We start from the raw sequence: 19,652 nt of genomic DNA, 5'->3' as shown, positions 1-19,652 counted from the left end.
TAGGTCTTTTCCCCTACCAAAGTAGTTTAAGGAGGAAACTACTTTCAAATTCCTTTCCATTGTTTTACACGTAACTGCTGTTTTCTGCCATTTTTAGTTCATATTATTTCTTAATGGTTTGTGAAATAATAATGTGTTTAAAAAGTATTAAATATTTAGTTTTCCCATCTTTTTTGTTTCCTTCCTTTTCTACTAACCAAGCAGTGAGGAACAGACACATTCTGATCTTCAGGTGGGCTGAAGTGTGAATAGAAGATGAGATTTTTAAGTTTATTTAAAAGGAAAAGGTGACACAAGTTTCAAAAACACTGAGGTAGAGCATATGGTCCTTATTTCTACTTGTTTTAAATGGTAGTACAATATTACATTTTGTCGATAGATTATAGTTTACCTATTTCTTGTCAGGCATTTTGGCTTTTTGTCCCCAAATCTCTGATCATACTTTGTATTTCCAGTTGTTCGTTGCTAGTATATAGAAGTACAATTGATTCTTTTTAGGGCTTAATTTTTTTAGGGCAGTTTTAGGTTTACAACAAAATTGAGAAGAGGGTACAAAGATTTCCTGTGTACCCCAACCTCACACATGCTTAGGCTCCCTCATTATCAAAACCATTCACCAGAATGGTACATTATTTACCAACGGTGAACATTATAATCACCCAAAAGTGAGCAGTTTACCTTAGAGTTCCCTCTTGCTGTTATACATTCTATGTGTTTGGACTAATGTATAATGACATATAACCATAATTATAATATCATAGGGGATTTTCACTGCCCTAAAATTCCTCTGCGCTCTTCCTATTCACCTTCCTACCTTACCTCTGCCCCTGGCAGCCACTGTTTTTTTCTTATCTCTATAGTTTTGCCTCTTTCAAAATGTCACACAGTTGGAGTCATACAATATGTTGCCTTTTTATATGGGCTTCTTTTACTTAGTATTGTGTATTTAAGTTTCCTCCATGTCTTTTCATGGCTTGATAGCTCATTTCTTCTTAGTGCTGAATAATATTCCATTGTCTGGATGTGCCACAGTTTGTCCATTCACCTACTGAAGGATGTCTGGTTGCCTTCAAATTTTGGCAGTTATGAATAAAACTGCTATAAACATCCATGCATAGGTATTTGTGTGCACAGAAATTTTCAACTCTTTGGGTAAATACCTGTTTCTGGATCATATGGTAAGAGTATGTTTAGTTTTATAAAAAAAAAAACTGCTTTCCAAAGTACCATTTTGCATTTTCACCAGCAATGTATGAGAGTACCTGTAGCTCTACATACTTGCCCGTATTTGGTGGTGTTACACAATTGACTTTTGTGTATTGACTTTGTATCCTGAAGGATAAGGAAAGATTAACATATGTAGAATATCTTGCTAAAGTCTCTTATTAGTTCTAGTAGCTTCCTATAATTTTCTCTATAGATGAACATGATATGTGTGAAAAAGACTTTTTACTTCTTTCTTTCCAATTTTTATGCATTTTATTTCTTTTTATTTTTTTATTGCATTGCCCAGGCCTCTTCCTAGTACCATGTTGAATACAAGTGGTAAGAGTGCAATTAGGCAGGAAAAAGAAAAGGCGTAGCAATTTTTCTCTCTTCCTCTATTTTATGAGTATGTAAGATTAATGAATTGGCCCTTTCATTAATATGAACTGCTCTTTATCTCTGGTAACCTAACTTGAAATCTATTTTGTCTAAAATTTATACAGCTTCTCTAGCTTTCTTATGATTAGTGTTCACAGGCTATATTTATCTATACTTTTTACTTTAGACATAAATCTGTGTATTCTAAACAGTATATAGTTGGGTGCTGCCTCTTTTTTTGACTGTTTCTTACAGTCTCTGCCTTTTAAAGAGGTATTTAGTCCATAAAATACAATATTGATATGGTTAGGTTTAAGTTTTTATCGTACTGTTTCTTTTTCCTCTTTTCAGGGGGATGCTTCTTTTGTTTTTATTATTTTTTTAAATACGTATTTCTTGGCTTTTTAGTTATGTACCTTTGCATTACTTTTTTAGTGGTTGCTATGGGGACTGTGCTACATTGTTAACTTTTCACAGTGTCCGGGGAATGAATATTAACAAATACCTGCGTTTGACAGTTATGAACCTGGATTTGATCATTTTTCAAAGGCCTCATCTTCAGCTTTTCTTGGTATGTCAATCCGCTTAGTGGAATTCTGAATATAATGACAAAATCGTTAGGGCAAAAATTCACATTTTGGTGATTATTTTGGATTAAAGATACTTATCTTTATTTTCATCATCTTTGTACCAAAGTTCAATATCGCAACTTTTACTAGCACCTGAGAGAGTCAGATATGATAGTAGGAAGCCCAAAGGGCTATTAAAAACACTCTACATATTCTTCTCAAAGATCATAATTTTCACATTCTTCAGCACAGAGGCAAAAGGATTATTTACTCACTTTTGTTTTTTCTAGCTGGCCCAGAGAAGCTTTTCTGGATCTGGTTCCATTTGTACTGGGAATTTTCTCAGTGGATTGCAGTTTTAATTTCCTCAATGAAGTCTTTTGGGAGCTAGCCGCTTTTTTGATATTTGTCCATTTCTAAAACAAAAAGTATTTGTAATGAGAATTAGAAATCCAGTTTCCATATACACTTAAGTAGTTCTAGGTCTATGATATCAGTATTGTTAGATCTCATAGTGCTTTTTTGAAGTTTTTTTCTTAAAATATCTTACCTGACTTCTGAAAGTGATATCTAGCCTTAGTAGTATCATTAAACTGTAAGATGCATAAGAAAACTCAACATTCATATAGTAGGTCAACTGAGTGTTGATGTCTACTTATAATGACATAAACATCTGATAAAACCTTTAACAACTATGAATTATGGGTTACCATCTAATGTTAACTTTTAAGAAGTTTCGGTTCATGATACGTAGGGAACCATGAGTACGTATCTTTTAAATTATGTTTTAAAATTTTGATTTAAATTTGGAAGATGGAAGCAGTTCCTGTTACCAAAAATATGAAACTGAAAGAATTTCTATTGCACATATTTATTGCATATTTATATACATTTTTCTATCAAAGGTAAATATTTGTAGAGTTCATTTAAGCCACATCTACATACTCTGTTGCACATAAAGTTCAACTTGAAACCTTCCTTTTCTCTGTAGGTTAACTATTTGTAAAGTGTTTCAAGAAAATGAGGAAATGGCTCAATGCCTCAGTCAGGGAGAATTCCAGTGACATCTGCAGTGGAGAATTATGTGGAGATGGGAAACAGAAGAGGCCAAGATTGGAAGAGCAGGTGGGGGAGTAGGACATTAGATTAGATACAGTAAAAACACTTATGTGGAACTTATTTTTTATTGGTCTATAGCACTTTAATATATGATTGTACTTAATAGAAAAATAAGAAATAGTTGATCAAATCAGTAATACAGAGTAATGAATGTGGTAGAGCTTTGGTTAGTATTTTATGTTTCAGGCCTTCAGAGAAAATCAGACACTTTATGGTGGGGTTTTATCTTTTTTTTTTTTTTTTTTTGCCAAGGCCTTACTGTGAGATTGAGTTAGTTTGGAATGAAATTCTAAACATATCAGTTCTGATGTTTAAAGATAGATATATATATATATATATATTTTTGTATTAGGAATTTAAAACAACTTTATTTCGAAATATTAGAAAAAATTATAAAAATGGTGTAAAGAATTTCTTAAATTCTCCCATATTCATCAATTTTGCTACATGTTGTTTATGAGATCTGTGTGTGTGTGTGTGTGTGTGTGTGTGTGTGTGTGTGTGTGTATTCTTTTTTTCTGAAAATTTTGAGAATAAGTTGTGGACATCATGCCTCTTTACTCCTAAATACATTAGCATATATTTTCTAGAACAAGGGTATTCTCTTATGTAATCACAATATAATTATCTTAGCAAATTTTTTTTTACATTTTTTCCCCCTCTTTTTGACCCTGTTTGAAACTAGCCCACATGCTACATAATAGACCGCAAATACTGTGAGGCCAGCTTTAGTATTGGTTTTTCTATTTTTATGACCAAGAATGATGTTTAGATCCAATGGGAAGGGAACTGAAGGGTTCATATTTAGTAAATTTAACAGTACTACAGTACTCTTGTCTCATATATAGTCTGCATTAAAATTTTGCCAGTTTTCTCAGTAATGTCTTTTATAACAGTCCCCTTCCCTCCCTCCACCTAGGATCCAGTCAGGATTGTACATTGCATGTCATACTTTTTTAGTTTTCAGTTTGGCACAATTGCTCCTCTTTTCTTTGTCTTTCATGTCAGTGAAATTAAAAATACCCATGAAAAAATGCTTAGCACCCAAGAGGAATTTTTAAGGAATATTAAAATTAGAATTTGTCATAAGTCATCCTTTGAATTTCTTCTTTATAATTCTGCTCTTTCCTGTTTGGGATTGCTGCCATTTTTAATGTCATTGCTTTGGCTTTCTCTACACATGAATATATGGTCTCTTCTTATTTCATCTAGCTCAGTTGCTAGGAAGATACTTCTAAACTTATTTTAGTTTTCATTTTAAAATTGGGTTCAGCTTGTCAAGGAGGATTAGAAAGAACAAAAAAAAAAAAGCTCAAGATGCTAATATTAGTCTATTCCCATTAAGTGGCTAGTGAGCCAGAATGAGAATCTTTTACTTTCTGATATTTCTTGACTGGCTTTCTTGAATGGCTTATTGTGAATTAAGTAATGAGTTAAAATCAATTAAAACTTCATGCCATAGAATTTGGTCTAAACAGGTAGGATAATGAACAAATGAGCATCAACTTTGGAGCTTGATAGATCTGTTTTGAATCTGGTGATACTTGTTACTAGCTGAGTAGTCTTGATCAAGTTATTTTACCTTAGAGAATTCAGGTAAAAGGGAGATAATAATAGCTATAGTGCAAGTGTTTTTGCAAGCATTAGTGACAATGAATACAAAATGCAGGATAGTGCCCGGCACATAGTTGGTGTTGAAGAAGTGGTTATTAGGTTTTTATAAAATCATGAAAGACAGCTCTAGGAAGGGTCTTTAAAAATCACTCAGATAATGAAACCTGCTAAGAAACGTTAAGTTGACTGTTACTGCCCCCATTAGAATATAAACTCTTTGAGAGTAGGGACTGTTTGTATTTTTTACTTTATGTTCTTTAGAGCAGCGGTCTCCAACCTTTTTGGCACCAGAGACTGGTGCTCCTATGAGAATCTAATGCCCAGTGATCTGAGGTGGAGCAGAGGCAGTGAGGCTAGCGCTGGGGAGCGGCTGCAAATACAGATGAAGCTTTGCTTGCTCATCTGTCTCTCACCTCCTGCTGTGCAGCCCAGTTCCGAACAGGCCATGGTCCACAGCCTGGGTGTTGGGGACCTCTGCTTTAGAATGTATAGAGAACATGGACTTTAGTGCTTGGAAAGTATTGCTTGTTCAGACACGTTTCATACATCCAAATTCTAGACAATGTTAAATAAGTTACAATTTTTATCTGTTTTAAAATGTTGTTGATAAATCTTTGAGAGTCACATTCTTCTCCGAATATGAAAAATGTAATTCAGGCTTGTCAGACTATCAATAGAAGTGAAGCAAAGAGATTTTAGAAATTATATATACACAATTTTTTAAATACTTATATTCAATACTAAGAAGACTTTTGAGCAGGAATAAGTAAGCTGTTTTATGTAGCTTTGTAGCATAAGTCATGTTCAAATGCCATTTCATAGTGAATAATTTATTTTTGGCATAACTGTTTTCTCTGGTTCTTAACTCTTTGCTTCTATGCATACCTATAATATCTTAACCAATTGACTCCCTTTTAGTTTTTTAGTTTCTTTGGGGGACACTTATAACTCTTAGAAAGATCTATACACCATGAGCTTTATTCTTTTGTAGAGATCTTGCAAATAACAGTTATATATTTTTAAAACTCATTTATCTTGCAATTACCATATTGGTTCTGTGGACAATTTTATATCTTTTTTTTTTTTCTTTAACGTCTACAACACCTTGTATTTCTAGGTGGTCTCCCATCCAAGTACTAACCAGGCCCAACCCTGTTTAGCTTCTGCGATTAGACGAGATTGAGCGTGTTCAGGGTGGCATGGCTGTAGACTGTGGACAATTTATAAATCTAAGTTGCATTTGAGGATATTAGTGATTTTATTTTTCGTACATCTTGCTATTTCATCCAAAGAATTATTTCTTCATTTCTGATCAGTTATTCTCAACTATGCAAAAAAAAAAAAAAAAAAGAAAGTTGAAATAATAAGGAAAAGGAAGAACAGAGGTTGGCAAATATTTTTGTAAAGGGTAAACTACTAAATATTCTATCTCCGTTTTATAGGCCACATATGGTCTCTCTGGCATTTTCTTCTTTAAATAATCCTTTAAAAATGTAAAAACCATACTTAGCTTCCAGGTCATACAGAATAGGTCTGGGCCAGATTTAGCCTCTGTGCCTTAGTTTGCCATTGCATTATTTTAGTTTTCATATTGCACTGTCCAAAGGATTATCTCATCTTTCAAGAAGTATAAAGGAAACCTGGAGACACCATCCTCATTGTCTGCTGTACACTTTCATTGAACAGAATTGGGAATTCATAATTTTTCATATTTTGTTCATAATGGCAAAGAAAAGAAACTTGACAGAGGAACAAGTTTCACAATTATTGCATAAATCAGAAAATGAAAACAAAGAAAGAAATAGCATTCTAGGCTCTAATGATGATGATGAAATTGATCATATAAGCAAAATCTCAGACTGTAAATCTTCAGATAATCTTATAGGTGAATTTCCTCAAACTAAAAAAATTGATAATTGAACAGTATGTTTCTAAGGTCCAAAGGAAAATGTGGTATTCTTACTCATTTCATCATTCAACAAGGAAGAAGTAATCACACAATATTTTGTGACAAAGTCTTGGCTATGGGATAAGAGGATGTGTGCTGGTGTTTTCATTTCTTATATTTGTATTCCAAAATTGATCAGATACAGTTTGTAATTGGACATTGCTGAAAGTAGGTGTTTATAGAAATGTGATTAGAAAGTGTAGAAATGAAAAAAAATTGATTGGATTGATTCTTCTAATGTTTACAGTTCTAAAAATGACAATATTTTGCAAATTATGGATCGAATAAAATGGTCATCTTTTCTTCAACAAATTGTGAGCCTTTAAAAGTTTCAAAATTTCAGTTTCAAGTATTACATTTTGACAATGCAATTGCCAGAAAAGGAATCGAAAGTAATGATAAGGACTAGTTTCCTGTAGGATTTCTTTCTCTGAATTTTACCTTGCGTTAGGCTCCTGACTTACCTTGGGGGTAGACACTTTGAGAAACAGCCTTAAAATTTTTGGTGCTGCTTTTTACTATTGGAATGTTATTGAGGACTTTATCTAATGTATTTCTTAAGACCAGGGCAGGTCAGATATTTTACTTTCTCAGCTGTTTCTTTTTTTTTTTTCTTTTTTTTTTGACAATAAGACTCAGTGTAACTGATCATGTTTTTGGTTTTTTGTTTTTACTTTAGCTGTCATGAATTCAGATCCAAAATTGAACACTAACTGTAAATTTGTATACTATGCTCAAATGTTTCTTCCCAATATTTTATTTTGTGTTTGCAAATAAGAACCTGTGTACTTAGAGGGTATCAATTACTGTGTCAAACTCATTTTGAGAATAAGAATGACTAAAGGAATGATAATTGTACAGTAAATCTCTTTGACAATATAGATTAAAGATTGCTGAAGACTTGAATCTCTCTTTTTTTCCCCTCTTTATTTGTCTTAGTCCCAAAGAATTTTAAAATGAAGAAGTCTGAATATTTCTTGAGTCTTTTGCAGTGGGTCTTAGCCGGTTTTACTTAAGGGCCTTACTCATTTGTCAAGAGCTTGTGTGTGATAAAAGATAAAGGTTAGAGATGAAAAGCCTTTCTGCTTGGGCAGATCCCTCTCTGGATGGTGATAACTAAGGCAATAGAAGGTCATATGAAACCTCTTTCCTTGACCGAAATGATTGGAGACAAATAGCAGTACATTTTATGAACTTAGCATAATTCTAAGTTTCAAATAATAAACATGGTAGAGTAAGAAACTATAAAAGTTCATGCATCCATAAAAGCAGCAATGGCAGAAAGCTGACCAAAACCGTACAAATCAACCTTTTCAGGACTCTGGAGACTAACCCAAAGCTTGTAGCAACCAAGAGAACATTTAGTCAAGAAAAACCCCTGAAACTTGTGGCATTTTAATGTACCCTGGTCCCATCCCCTGCTCCTCAGTTCATCAGTAGCCTTGAAAATAACAGCCCCTGTTCTTGGTACTGGTACTGGTAGTAGAGAGAGCAGAATAGACCTTATTCACAAAAAATCGGAATGAATTTGTTTTGATCTCTGTGGTGGCTCCCTGAATGACAGATTCAAAAGACTCAGCTTTATCTCACCTAACTTGAAACTCTTCCATTGTTAAAGTGACTACCCTGGGAGTGTTTGTCAAAAATATTTATAGGCAGATGTTTTAGTCACTGCTGTTTGAGGTAGTGACAACAGTTAAGGCAAAAAATAGACTAATAAAAAAGATTGGGAGGAAAGACTGGGAATAAGATACCTTGAGGAATAAGGGCTTTGAAATTTTTTTGACCTGGGAATAAAAGACCACGTACTTATCCAGGGCTCTTCATGTGCCTGAGAAGGTCCTATGCTCTCACCTCTGGTTGACCTTGAGGTTCTGTGTAAGCAGGAAGTGAAGAATTGTAAACTTCTTGCTTTAGTATTGAAGGCGTGTCCCAACACACAGAACCCATCTGCAAAGAATGGGAGAAGTTTTTGATTCTAGGATCTTAAGGAAGTTTCTTTTCCAATCACTAGCTGACCACTAAGCTAATAGAACAGAGACTTCAGTGGTCACACATGACAAAAAATACAAACTTTGCAGTATTCAGAAAAGTCATTAAAAAGGAAGCAATTACAGCAAAAAGTAACAACACCGAAAGGGGGGGAACATGCGATTGCTAGAGTTGCCATATTATAATAGTCAATATCCAGTTTTCTAGAAAAAGTAATGAGGCTTTCAAAAAACAAGAAAGTAAGGCCATTTCACAAAAGAAATGAACAGAAACTCTCTAAGAAGCACAAACATTAGACGTACAGTTAAACTTTAATTATCTCAAATGTCCTTAAGAACTGAAACCCCAAGAATGATGTATCATTAAATAGAGTATATTGATAAATTATAAAAGGAACCAAATACAAATTATAGAGCTGAAAAGTAAAGTAATGGACGTGGTTCCATAGTGTAGTGGTTAGCATGTCTGCTTTACATGCAGAAGGCCCTGGGTTTGTGCCCCAGTGGAGCCACGGCCATGCCACCCTAAACAAGCCCAATGTCTGATCTCGAAGGTAAGCAGGGTCAGGCCTGGTTAGTACTTGGATGAGAGCCCACCTAGGAAAACGAGGTGCTGTAGTTTCATAAATAATTATTTTAAATTATTCACAAATAATAATTTTAAAAAGTTCAGTAACAAATTTCTCTAGAGGATTTTAATACCAGATTTGAGTAGGCAGAAGAATCAGTGAACTTGAAAATAGTTCATTTGAAATGTCTATTTGAAGAACAGAAAGAAAAAGAATGAAGAGAAATGAACAGAGCTTTAAAGATCTATGCGACACCATAAATTATACCAACATATGTATAATCAGAGTCCTAGAAAGGAGAAAGGGAGTGGAAAGAATATTTAAGAAATAAGACTAAAACTTTCAAAATTTCATGAAGAAACAATCTACACACTTAAAAAGCTCAATGAACTGCAAGTAGGATAAACCATGCCAAGACATATAATCAAACTGCCAAAAACAAAGAACGTCTTGAAAACAGCAAGAGGAGCAACTCATCACAAAAAGGATCCTTAAGATTATAACTATATCTCACCAGAAACAATGGAATTTAAAAGGCAGCGGGATTACATATTTAAAGGACTAAAAGTAAAAAGCTATGAGTCAAATTCTGTATCAAAACTGGCCATCAGAAATGAAGGAGAAATGAAGACATTCCCAAAAGACTCATCCTACAAGAATCAATGCTAAAGGAAGTACTTTAGGTTGAAACAAGAGGATATGAGATAGTACTTTGAGTTCAAATGAAGGAAAAAAGAACACAGGTAAAGGTAACTAGATAGGTAATTATAAAAGTCAGTTTCAATGTACATTTTGTTAATAACTCCTCTTTTTTTCCAACCTATTATAAAAGACAACTACATAAAACAAAAGCTTTAAGTCTTGTGTTTATGGGCATACTATGTATAAAAATGTAATTTATGACAATAGCAACATAAGGCAGAGGACCTATATAAGAGCAAAGTTTTTGTATACTATTGAAATTAAATTTGTATTACTCCAAACTGGGTTGCTATAAATTAAGATGTTAATTTAATCTCCAGTGCAATCACTAAGAAAATAACAAAAATATATAATATTAAAAGAAATTATGGAGAATTAAAACAGTATACTAGCAAGTATCTATTTAACACAAAATTAAACTTTGCAATTAAAAGGCAGAGATTTGCAGAATGGGTAAATAAACGTGATCTAACTATTGATTCAAAGATATAGATTGGTTGAAAGTAAAGGATAAAAAAGGTATATACAAGCAGAAACCAAGAGAGCTGGAGTGGCTGTACTAAAATGAGACTAAATAGACTGAGGGCAAAAATTGTTATGAGAGGTAGAAGGAGGACATTACATAATAATAAAATGGTCAATTCATGGAAAAAATATAACAAGTATAAACTTATGTGCACCTAACAACAGAGCCTCAAAATATATGAAGCAGAAACTGATAGATTTGAAGGGAGAAGTAAATAGGTTAGCAATAATAGTGGAAACTTCAGTACTCTACTTTCGGTAATGGATAGAACAACTAGATAGAAAATTATCAAGGAAATAGAAGACCTGAACAACACTCTAAATCACCTAGACCTAACAGACTTCTGTCTAACAATAGCAGAATACACATTCTTCTCTAGTATATACAGACTGTTTCTTTGGATAGACTATTTATTGGGCCAAAATACAAGTCTCAATATATTTTGAAGACTGAATTCATATAAAGTATGTTCTCCAACCACATTGATAGAAATTATAAATAATAGAAATAAATGTGGAGAATTCACAAATATGTGAAAATTAAAACAGTACTGAAAATAAGTCGTATTTAGTGAGGGTGTGTGTGTGTGTTTTAAGCACAGAAAATAAGTTTTTATTCATATGCTTGAAAATTTAAGAATAGTTTTGATACTTGAAACGAATGTTGTAGTTATTAGGAATATGTATTGCTTCAGAATTTTGTTCTTTAGTATCTATTTAAATATTTAATAGTCATATAAAAAATCAGATAATCCAAAAATCTATGCATTGTATGATTCTTTTCATCTCATCAGACTAACTTTTCTGATTATGCCTTATGTGGGTTAATAAAATTGGCCTCTATTTTCCATGTATAAGTTAGCTGGCACTTATAAGATCAGTTGTATACTTGATATATTTTAATGGGGAAAATATAAAATATGTTATAAAACATAAAGGAGAAAAGTTATTAAATATTCTTTCATGAATAAGATGCAAATTTCTTTATTGCCTATTTGATAACAGTTCATCAGGTGTTGGATGATCCATGACATGTAGTAAAATATACCATGTCATTTATCAGTAATGCAATTTAAAGATTTTTCTTTAGTGGAATAATCAGGAAATGTTAAAACTAATTTTGGAAATCTTTAAAAAAAAATCCTTCCCTCAGAATTAGCATTAAGGATCTTTTATCTAATCAATGCTCTTTCATTTATTTTTTTCTCATTCTGTTAATTTCTATTTATAATGGAAACTCATTTTATTTAAAAAATAATTTTATTACATTTTAATAAGTGCAGTAGTTTTAATAAGTTTTAGAAAGGTATAACAGCTATTTTTCTGGTGGGGAAAATTTTAGTTTTCTTACTCTTTGTTAATACAGTAAAAACTTTAAAGAGATAAACTTTCATGTAGCAGAACTTTTTAGATCAGAAGTTCCTCACATACTAACAAAGGAATATGTGACACATGTTGGTTTCTTTCAGGAGAAGGAAGCCAACACCCATTTGGAGCCATGAATATTGTCCGAACGGCGTCTGTTGCTCAGATTGGAATTTCAGTGGAATTATTGGACAGTCTGGCTCAGCAGACTCCTGTAGGTAATGCTGCTGTATCCTCAGTTGACTCATTCACTCAGGTAATGCAATGCACATTCCATTCTTTTCTAAAATAATTTAAAAATTCTATACGTTAAAATTTAGTCTGGTAGTAGAAAATGTAAAAATGAAGGTAAACATATATGACAGATTATTGTCTTCCACAGATATTTTCAGTTTGTCAGCTTTCTCTATATTTTAAAATTTGTAGATTCTTTTATGAGACTTAAGTTTTTATAGTGATAAAAATGGGTTCGAATATCAAGTTTTCTTCTTTCCCTCTCACAATTAATATTCTAGGCTGTGAGTGTATAGTTGTGAACCTGAAAAGCAAGATTCTTGTCCTCATGGAGCTTAAAAGTGATATAATTTTATATGGGTTGACTTTTTCTTTCCTGTGTAAAAAATTTTAATAGAATGATTTAACAAAATGGAGATGGTATATAAGGAAGATTTACAAGTCTCAAGCAATCGATAACATTTTTTTCCAGCAACTAACACTACAGCACTATTATCAAAAAAAACTTAAAAGCATAATGAAAATGGTTTTATTGGGATTTGATTTCAACTAATAGGTATAGTCACTGAGTTTAAAGATTCATTTGGAGTCGTCAATAAGGATTGACTTCTAACTTCTGTGTGGCAAAGGCCTGAAGGGGAAGATGATCTAGGCAGAAGTATAGCTAGTACAAAGGCTCTGAGGTAGAAATCTGTTAAAGTTTGAAGAATATCATGAAGGTCCTTGTGGCTGGAGTAATGTGAGCAAGGATGAGATATGGAAGATGAAGTTGGAGATTATGGGGGAGGTGGCTGCAGGATAAATTATATAGGACCTCATTGCCTTTTATAAGGACTTTGGCTTATATTTTGTTTGGAAGAGAAAATATAAGAGTTTTGAGCAGAAGAGTAAATTGATCTAACTTACATTTTAAAAAGGATTGCTTTTATGTCCGGAGAGAAACTAGTGGGGAAAAGGTGGAATGAAGAACTGTTAGGAGGCTCTTGTGAAAATTCATATGAGAAATGATGACTTGAACCAAAGGGTATGGGGAGGTAGAAGTGGAAGTGATAAAAAGTAGTTGATTTCTGAAGATAATTTGAAGATAGAGCTAGTAATGTTTCATGGCATGGGTCACACACGAGGTCTGAGACATCAACTGTTGCTCCAAAGATGTTGACTTGAGGAATGGAACACAGTAATAATTGTGAAAAGAACAAGTATGGGCTAGGAGTGGAATCAGGAGTTGGATTTTGGTTATACTATGTTTGTGATGTCTGTTAGTTACCCAACTGGAAATGACAGGTCTAGAGGTCAAAGAGAGGTCAAGGATAAATAAAGATCAACATTTGGGAGTCATCAGTATAGAGATGGTATTTAAAGTTTTGACGGAGTGTGATCACTAGAGTAGTAACTATAAATAGAAAAGTTGGTCAATGACTGAGCTCAGGGCCATTTCAAAATTGAAAAGCTTAGAAGATGATGGGAAATAAAAGCAGAGGAGCAGCCTGAAATAGGAGGAGTCCCAAAATGGTGTTTTGGAAGCCAAGTGAAGACTGGTATTTAAGAAGGAAGAAGTGACGAATAGTATCATCGCTGATAATGAAAGCTAAGAATTAACCATTGGATTCAGAAGGTAGAAGTCATTAACAACTTTGAGTAGAGTTCAGATAGGTAGATGGGTAGAAGGGGAGTTTGGACTGAGTCTGAGAGTCTGAGTGAATTGGAGAGGAAGAAATGGAAATGGCGAATGTGGATGACTCTTGATGAGTTTTGTTATGAAGGACGGCAGGCAAATGGTTTGGTTACATGAGAAAGCTTGTGGGGACAAAGAATTCCATTTCGTCTCCCTGTCCTCTGACACCTGTTTTTAATGGGAGATAATATACTATGTTTGACTGACAGGAATGAAGCATTAGGGAGAGAAAAAAGGATGACGCAGAAGAGCAGGGAGAATTGCAGAAGTGGCTGTCCTTGAGTAGGAAATGTGAGCACATTGGAGGTGTTGACTAGATAGGGTAATGGACAGTGTTTATAGTAACGGGTATAGGTACAGATGCAGGAGTTTGGTGATGAAAACTTAGGCGAGTTATCTCTTGATTCCGTCTATTTGCTCAGTTAAAATAGGAAGCAGAGGTAATCAGCTAAGATCAGTGGGAAAGGAGATACTGGAAATATAAATTAAAAAGATTACTAAATAAGTCAGATAGGAGAGGAGGAGGGAAAATGGACTAGGGAAACCATATTGGTTTGCTGTGCAGCACGCTTTTGAGGGTTGTTGCCATGAATTTGAAGGCAGGCTTGTCACATGATCTTTTTGAGAATGGTCTAAATTAAGAACGTCAGAGTCTGGGTCTTCAGATTTTTTTCAATAATTTAAAAATTGACTGTGCTGAAAAATAAGTTGTAAACTGTTGTTTATAGTATCTCATATAGACTGTATTTGAAAAAAATATCTGGAAAATGTATACCAAAGTGATTTTATTTCTGGAGAGGGACAAGACATTTCACTCTATATATTTATAAATTACAGTAGTCCTTTCTTAACTGTAGTGTTGCTTTTTGCAGTTTCAGTTACCTGTAGTCAGCTGTGGTCTGTAAATATTAAATGGAAAATTGCAGAAATAAGCAATTCATAAGTTTTAAATTGCATGCTGTTCTAAGTAGCATGATAAAATCTATCACTGTCCTGTTCTGTCCTGCCTGGGATGTGAATTCATCCCTTTGTCCAGTATATCCACACTGTATATTGCTGTCTTGCTTATCACATCAACTGTCTTGGCATCACAGTGCTTATGTACAATCCTCATTTTATTTAATCATGGCCCCAAAATATAAGTAGTGACGTTGCCAAAGAGAAGTTATAAAGTGCTTCCTTTAAGTGAAAAGTTCTTGACTTAATAAGAGAGAAAAAAATCATATGCTGAAGTTGCTAAGATCTATAGTAAAAATGAATTTTTTTCTGTGAAATTGCATAATTTATAAATTAAAATTTATCATAGGTATTTATGTATAGGAAAAAACATAGTATATATGGGATTTGGTACTATCTGCAGCTTCAGGCATCTACTGGGAGTCTTGGAACTTATCCTCTGTGGATAAGGGGGGATTATAAAGCTTATGTATTTTTATCAAACCTTTTATTGTGAAATATTTTAAGTATACAGTAAAGTAAAGATTGCAAATATTTATTGTGTACCTACTCTGTCAGATGTTTTCTAATAGATAAAAATAAGTAGACAAAATGAAATAATACCTGTTTTTATATAACTCTCTTTATAGTGGGATATGTATGAAAACTTTCATGTGTCTTCTACCTAGATTTATTTTTTGCCTAGTTTATATTCTTACTCTCATTTCATTTTAGTTTTTACTAGTAGTACATGTACATAGTTTAAAAAGTCAAATAGCCACACATGTAACACAGCAGTCCTCTGTTATTCTTCTTATATTCTGCTCTTATTCTGCTTCCCTGTTATTTTTTTTAACCTATTTCTTCCTGTATTTTCTTCCACGTCAGAAAAACTTAAACTGTTCTCTATTAATTTATCTGTTGTAGGTGTTTTCCATTGACTTAGCAAATATGTAGCACGTAACATGACTTAGCTCTCTGCTCCCCAATAAAAATAGAAGTCTTTCTTTCCCTACCTTTCCAATATAGATTTTCATTAAATTAATATTCAAAGTTTTCAATATTATGATTAGGTAAATATTTTTAAGCTGAGCCATGTGTATGGTATGATTACATTTCTTGTGTAACTTAATTTTTCCTGGTTAATGCTTCATTTTTTCCTTTGCATGAATTTGTGTTTCCATTTCTAATTTATGCACAAATTCTGCCAAGCATCAATTTCCATTTAATAGATTTAAATATAGCAATTTAAAATTTGTCTAAGAAACATTTGAGAACTCTCTCCCCCTTTTTTTCATTCTACTGTGGACTGATTATTCATCTGTTGCCTATCTGTGCCACGGTATTATTTCCTTTCACTATTACTGTAGAAATTGATTTCTTTTTATTGAATCCTTTGTTCTCTGTTTCCTCTGTTTTTCTCTCTTGTTAATTTACTCATATATATTTAAAATGCATATAAATGTTATCATACTACACAAACTTCTACTGCTTACTGTTATTGTTCACTCAGCATTATTTTAAAGGTTTATCTGTGCTGATACACGGAATAGATCGTTTGTTTTACTCGTATAGTATGCCATTGTGTGAATGAGCCATCTATATCGATAGATGTTTATACATTCTCACTTATATTTATCAGACCTTAAAATTTTGCCCAGCCTGATGGGTAAAATTAGAATGTAACTATTGTTTTGATATGTATTTTTTGAATACTAGTGAAGTTGAGCATCTTTTCACATTTTGGTCTGCATTTCTATTTTTTGTTAATAGGAATTGACTTGTTTATATAGTTCACTCGGTTTTATATTGTGTTATTTTTGGCACTTTTTAATTTTATCTTTTGGAAAGAGACCTTTATGTGTTCTGGATAATAATCTTCTTCTTATATATGGTGCAAATTTATTCTCCTAGCATGTTACTTGTCTTTATGGTGTCCTTTGCATATAGGCTTAATATATTTCTATGTAGAAAGGTTTATCAGTTGTTTCCTTTATGATTTGTAAGGGTTTTTTTGTATTTGAAAAATCCTTCACATATTCTGCCCAGATATGTGAAGATGTTATGCTCTTAATAGTTCTTAAAGTTTTAACATTTCCTTTTTGAATTGTGTTTGTGTGTGGTATAGAACGGTATCTAAATTCATTTTTCCCCTATGGAAAACTAGTTATCTTAGCTCCATTAATTGAGTAGTTAGTTCAATTTTTTTTTTTTTTTTTTGCTCTGAATAATAGTGTCTTTGTTATATATCACATTGCCACATATGCTTAGGTTTGTTTCTGGGCTCTTTCTTTTATTCCAATTAGTTTATTTGCCTGTCCCTTTGCAAGTAAAAGTCTTAATATCTGGTAGGCCAAGTCCCTCCTCCTAATCGTCAAAATAGACTTAGCTATTCCTCAGAATAATTTTAGTATCAGCTTGTTGAGTTCTATGAAAAACTTCGTTGGAATTTAGTTGAAATAACATTGCATTTATAGGTTTAATCTGGGAAGAATTGCTGCCATTATCACATTAGGTCTTCCGATCAGTGAACATGTTTTATCTGCTGCACATGGTAGATAGGTCCCTTCCTTTGTTTTCTTTTCTGTCTCTCAATAGTCTTAGAATATTTTATAGAAGTCTTTTTGTCAGTTTGTCTGGGCATTCTTCTGAGGTATTTTATAGACTTTGTTTCTATTCTGAATTGGATTCGTTTAAAGTTACATTTAAAAATTTTTGTTGCTAGTGTGGAGGGTTGTTGTTGATTCCCTCTTACTCCCATACTGATCTTTTAATGATCTTACAGGACTCTGATATTAGTTCAAGTGCCTTAATGGTAGATTCTATTGGATTAAATTATCTTAATATTTTTAAACAAAAATTAATAAGACATTTCCTCTCATGTAGACAAGAGACAGCAGGAGTCTTTCTGGCTAGTTTTCTGTTTCTGCAAAAGTGATACTGGGAAGACTATTTTTGAGTGAATAGAAGGTAGTATTATCTTTAGTAGTTTGTTTACTTTTGGGGTTAGCACTTAAACCCATTTGGTTCTCAAGAAATATGAATCAGTTTACTTCTAGCTTCTACCAAGGAGTCGTGAAGGATATTAGTGGATTTGCCCATTTGAGGATCAATGAGAAGAAACAGGCCAGGAAATAGAGGAAATGGAATAGTGTTACCTTTCTCTTCCTTACAATTGATGGCAAGTAAACAGTTGTTCCTTTATTATATTTAAGTTTTATCTCTCTGGCTATAGACTTCTTAGACATGGTTACTGTTTTATAGGAGGAAATAGGTTGATTTGAGGAGGGTGGTATTTGAGGAGATGGGCATAATTGGTAACAGAGATAGAGATAAAAGAAGATATTTTGAAGGAAAAATTTTTTTTCAAAAATAAATATGTTAAGAACTTAAAACATTTGATAACAGAAGTTCTTTGAGAATTATAAAGAAAGTACTAAAGGCAGATTGTTATGATTTTTGTGCCATAATGTCATTTTATGACCTCCCTTAACTTTCAGCATTAGACTGTCTTAGAACTCAGCCCTTAAAACCGAATTAAATGTGGGAACATTTTTAATTTAAAATATTAAAGTCTAAATAGAATAGTATAACCCACTAATCTGTTCATTATTAACTTTTCAGTTCACACAAAAGATGTTGGACAACTTCTACAATTTTGCTTCATCATTTGCTATTTCTCAGGCCCAGATGACACCAAGTCCATCGGAAATGTTCATTCCAGCAAATGTGGTTCTGAAATGGTATGGTGGCATTTTCTATCTCCAATCTTAAGAGTTTTAGTAACCATATAAATTTTTTTGCCTGTGAATGTATTCTTTGACATTTAAACACATTCTTTTGTTGTGGACATCAGCATACATTACCATTTGCATGCCATTATAAAGTATGTGCTGTAGAGTTCAGAGTAAAACATGGTTCTTACCCTAAATATTCTTTTATATAGTAGCCATTTTGAATTTATAAAGACAGAAAAATACAGTTGCTAGTGTTTTATGGATGACAAGGAGTGTAAATTTTTTTATATTTTGAATTATAAATACCACATATGAGGCTTGAAATAGCAAAACTTTTTTCCATGGTTGTTTTTTTTTAAGCCTACAGCACCTCGTCTTCCTAGGTGGTCTCCCATCCAAGTGCTACCAGGCCTAACCCTGCTTAGCTTCCCTTGTTCATAGTTTTAAGAAGTCTTGATTTAAAGTAAACATGTTATAGGGTTGGGCCTGGTTAGTACTTGAATAGGAGACTGCCTAGGAAGACCAGGTACTGTAGGCGTTAATAAATAAATAAACAAATAAATAAATACAATAAAGTAAACATGTTATAAGGCATCGAGTGCTTTATATTACATCCTGTATATGAGTAATTAATAAATACATTTTCCCAGCTTTCCATTGTTTCTGTTTTCTGGCTATTTTTTAATTTTGTATATCCCAATGGTGGGGAATGCATAGAGAGAGTTTGTTGAGGATTGGTAGCATGGTATAGCATGGCTAACACTGAAATATATCAGGTTTGAGTTTTGTTATGACCTTGAGCAAATTACTCTCATCTACTTATCTGTAAAATAAAGGAGGAGTTAGGTTTGATTTTTCCCTTAAGTTCCTTCTATCTAACTCTCAGATTTGCAGAAGACAATTAGTAGAATTTATTATGATTTATGCTCTTTGATATAAGCCAGTTATACTTAAATCACTATGCTATCTTTTTGTAACTCAGTCATTAAACTTTCAGATTAACTTGTAAGCTTTTTGGAAATGACATAAAATTGTTTGCTTTTCGTTAAGCCATTTGGCAAATTATGATTCTATGTTAATTTTC

The 19,652-nt window shown here is 33.0% G+C and overlaps 1 protein-coding gene, 1 non-coding gene and 1 pseudogene across 5 annotated transcripts in view; 1 reads left to right on the top strand and 2 right to left on the bottom strand.

The window, feature by feature from the left end:
• The window catches only part of HIKESHI (heat shock protein nuclear import factor hikeshi), a 31,798-nt gene that overhangs the window by 11,890 nt on the left and 256 nt on the right, over positions 1 to 19,652 (top strand). For 3 of the 4 annotated variants that reach the window (XM_016160372.2, XM_016160374.2, XM_016160375.2), the window contains 2 exons: positions 12,091 to 12,242; positions 18,456 to 18,574. In XM_016160372.2, coding sequence (XP_016015858.1) covers positions 12,091 to 12,242; positions 18,456 to 18,574 — 271 coding nt within the window. Of the gene's footprint in view, positions 1 to 12,090; positions 12,243 to 17,879; positions 18,013 to 18,455; positions 18,575 to 19,652 lie in introns of those variants that run through there. The other variant, XM_016160373.2, reaches the window with a different exon arrangement.
• LOC118603307 lies at positions 3,942 to 4,070 on the bottom strand. Its single transcript, XR_004951182.1, has one exon. It is a non-coding gene; the product is annotated as a small nucleolar RNA SNORA61 (small nucleolar RNA).
• LOC118603142 lies at positions 5,979 to 6,097 on the bottom strand (annotated as a pseudogene).

This window comes from Rousettus aegyptiacus, unplaced genomic scaffold, assembly GCF_014176215.1.
Source record: "Rousettus aegyptiacus isolate mRouAeg1 unplaced genomic scaffold, mRouAeg1.p scaffold_m13_p_5, whole genome shotgun sequence".
NCBI lineage: Eukaryota > Metazoa > Chordata > Mammalia > Chiroptera > Pteropodidae > Rousettus > Rousettus aegyptiacus.
The sequence above is the reverse complement of the archived record's forward strand: the minus strand, read 5'-3'. Positions and strand labels throughout refer to the sequence as shown.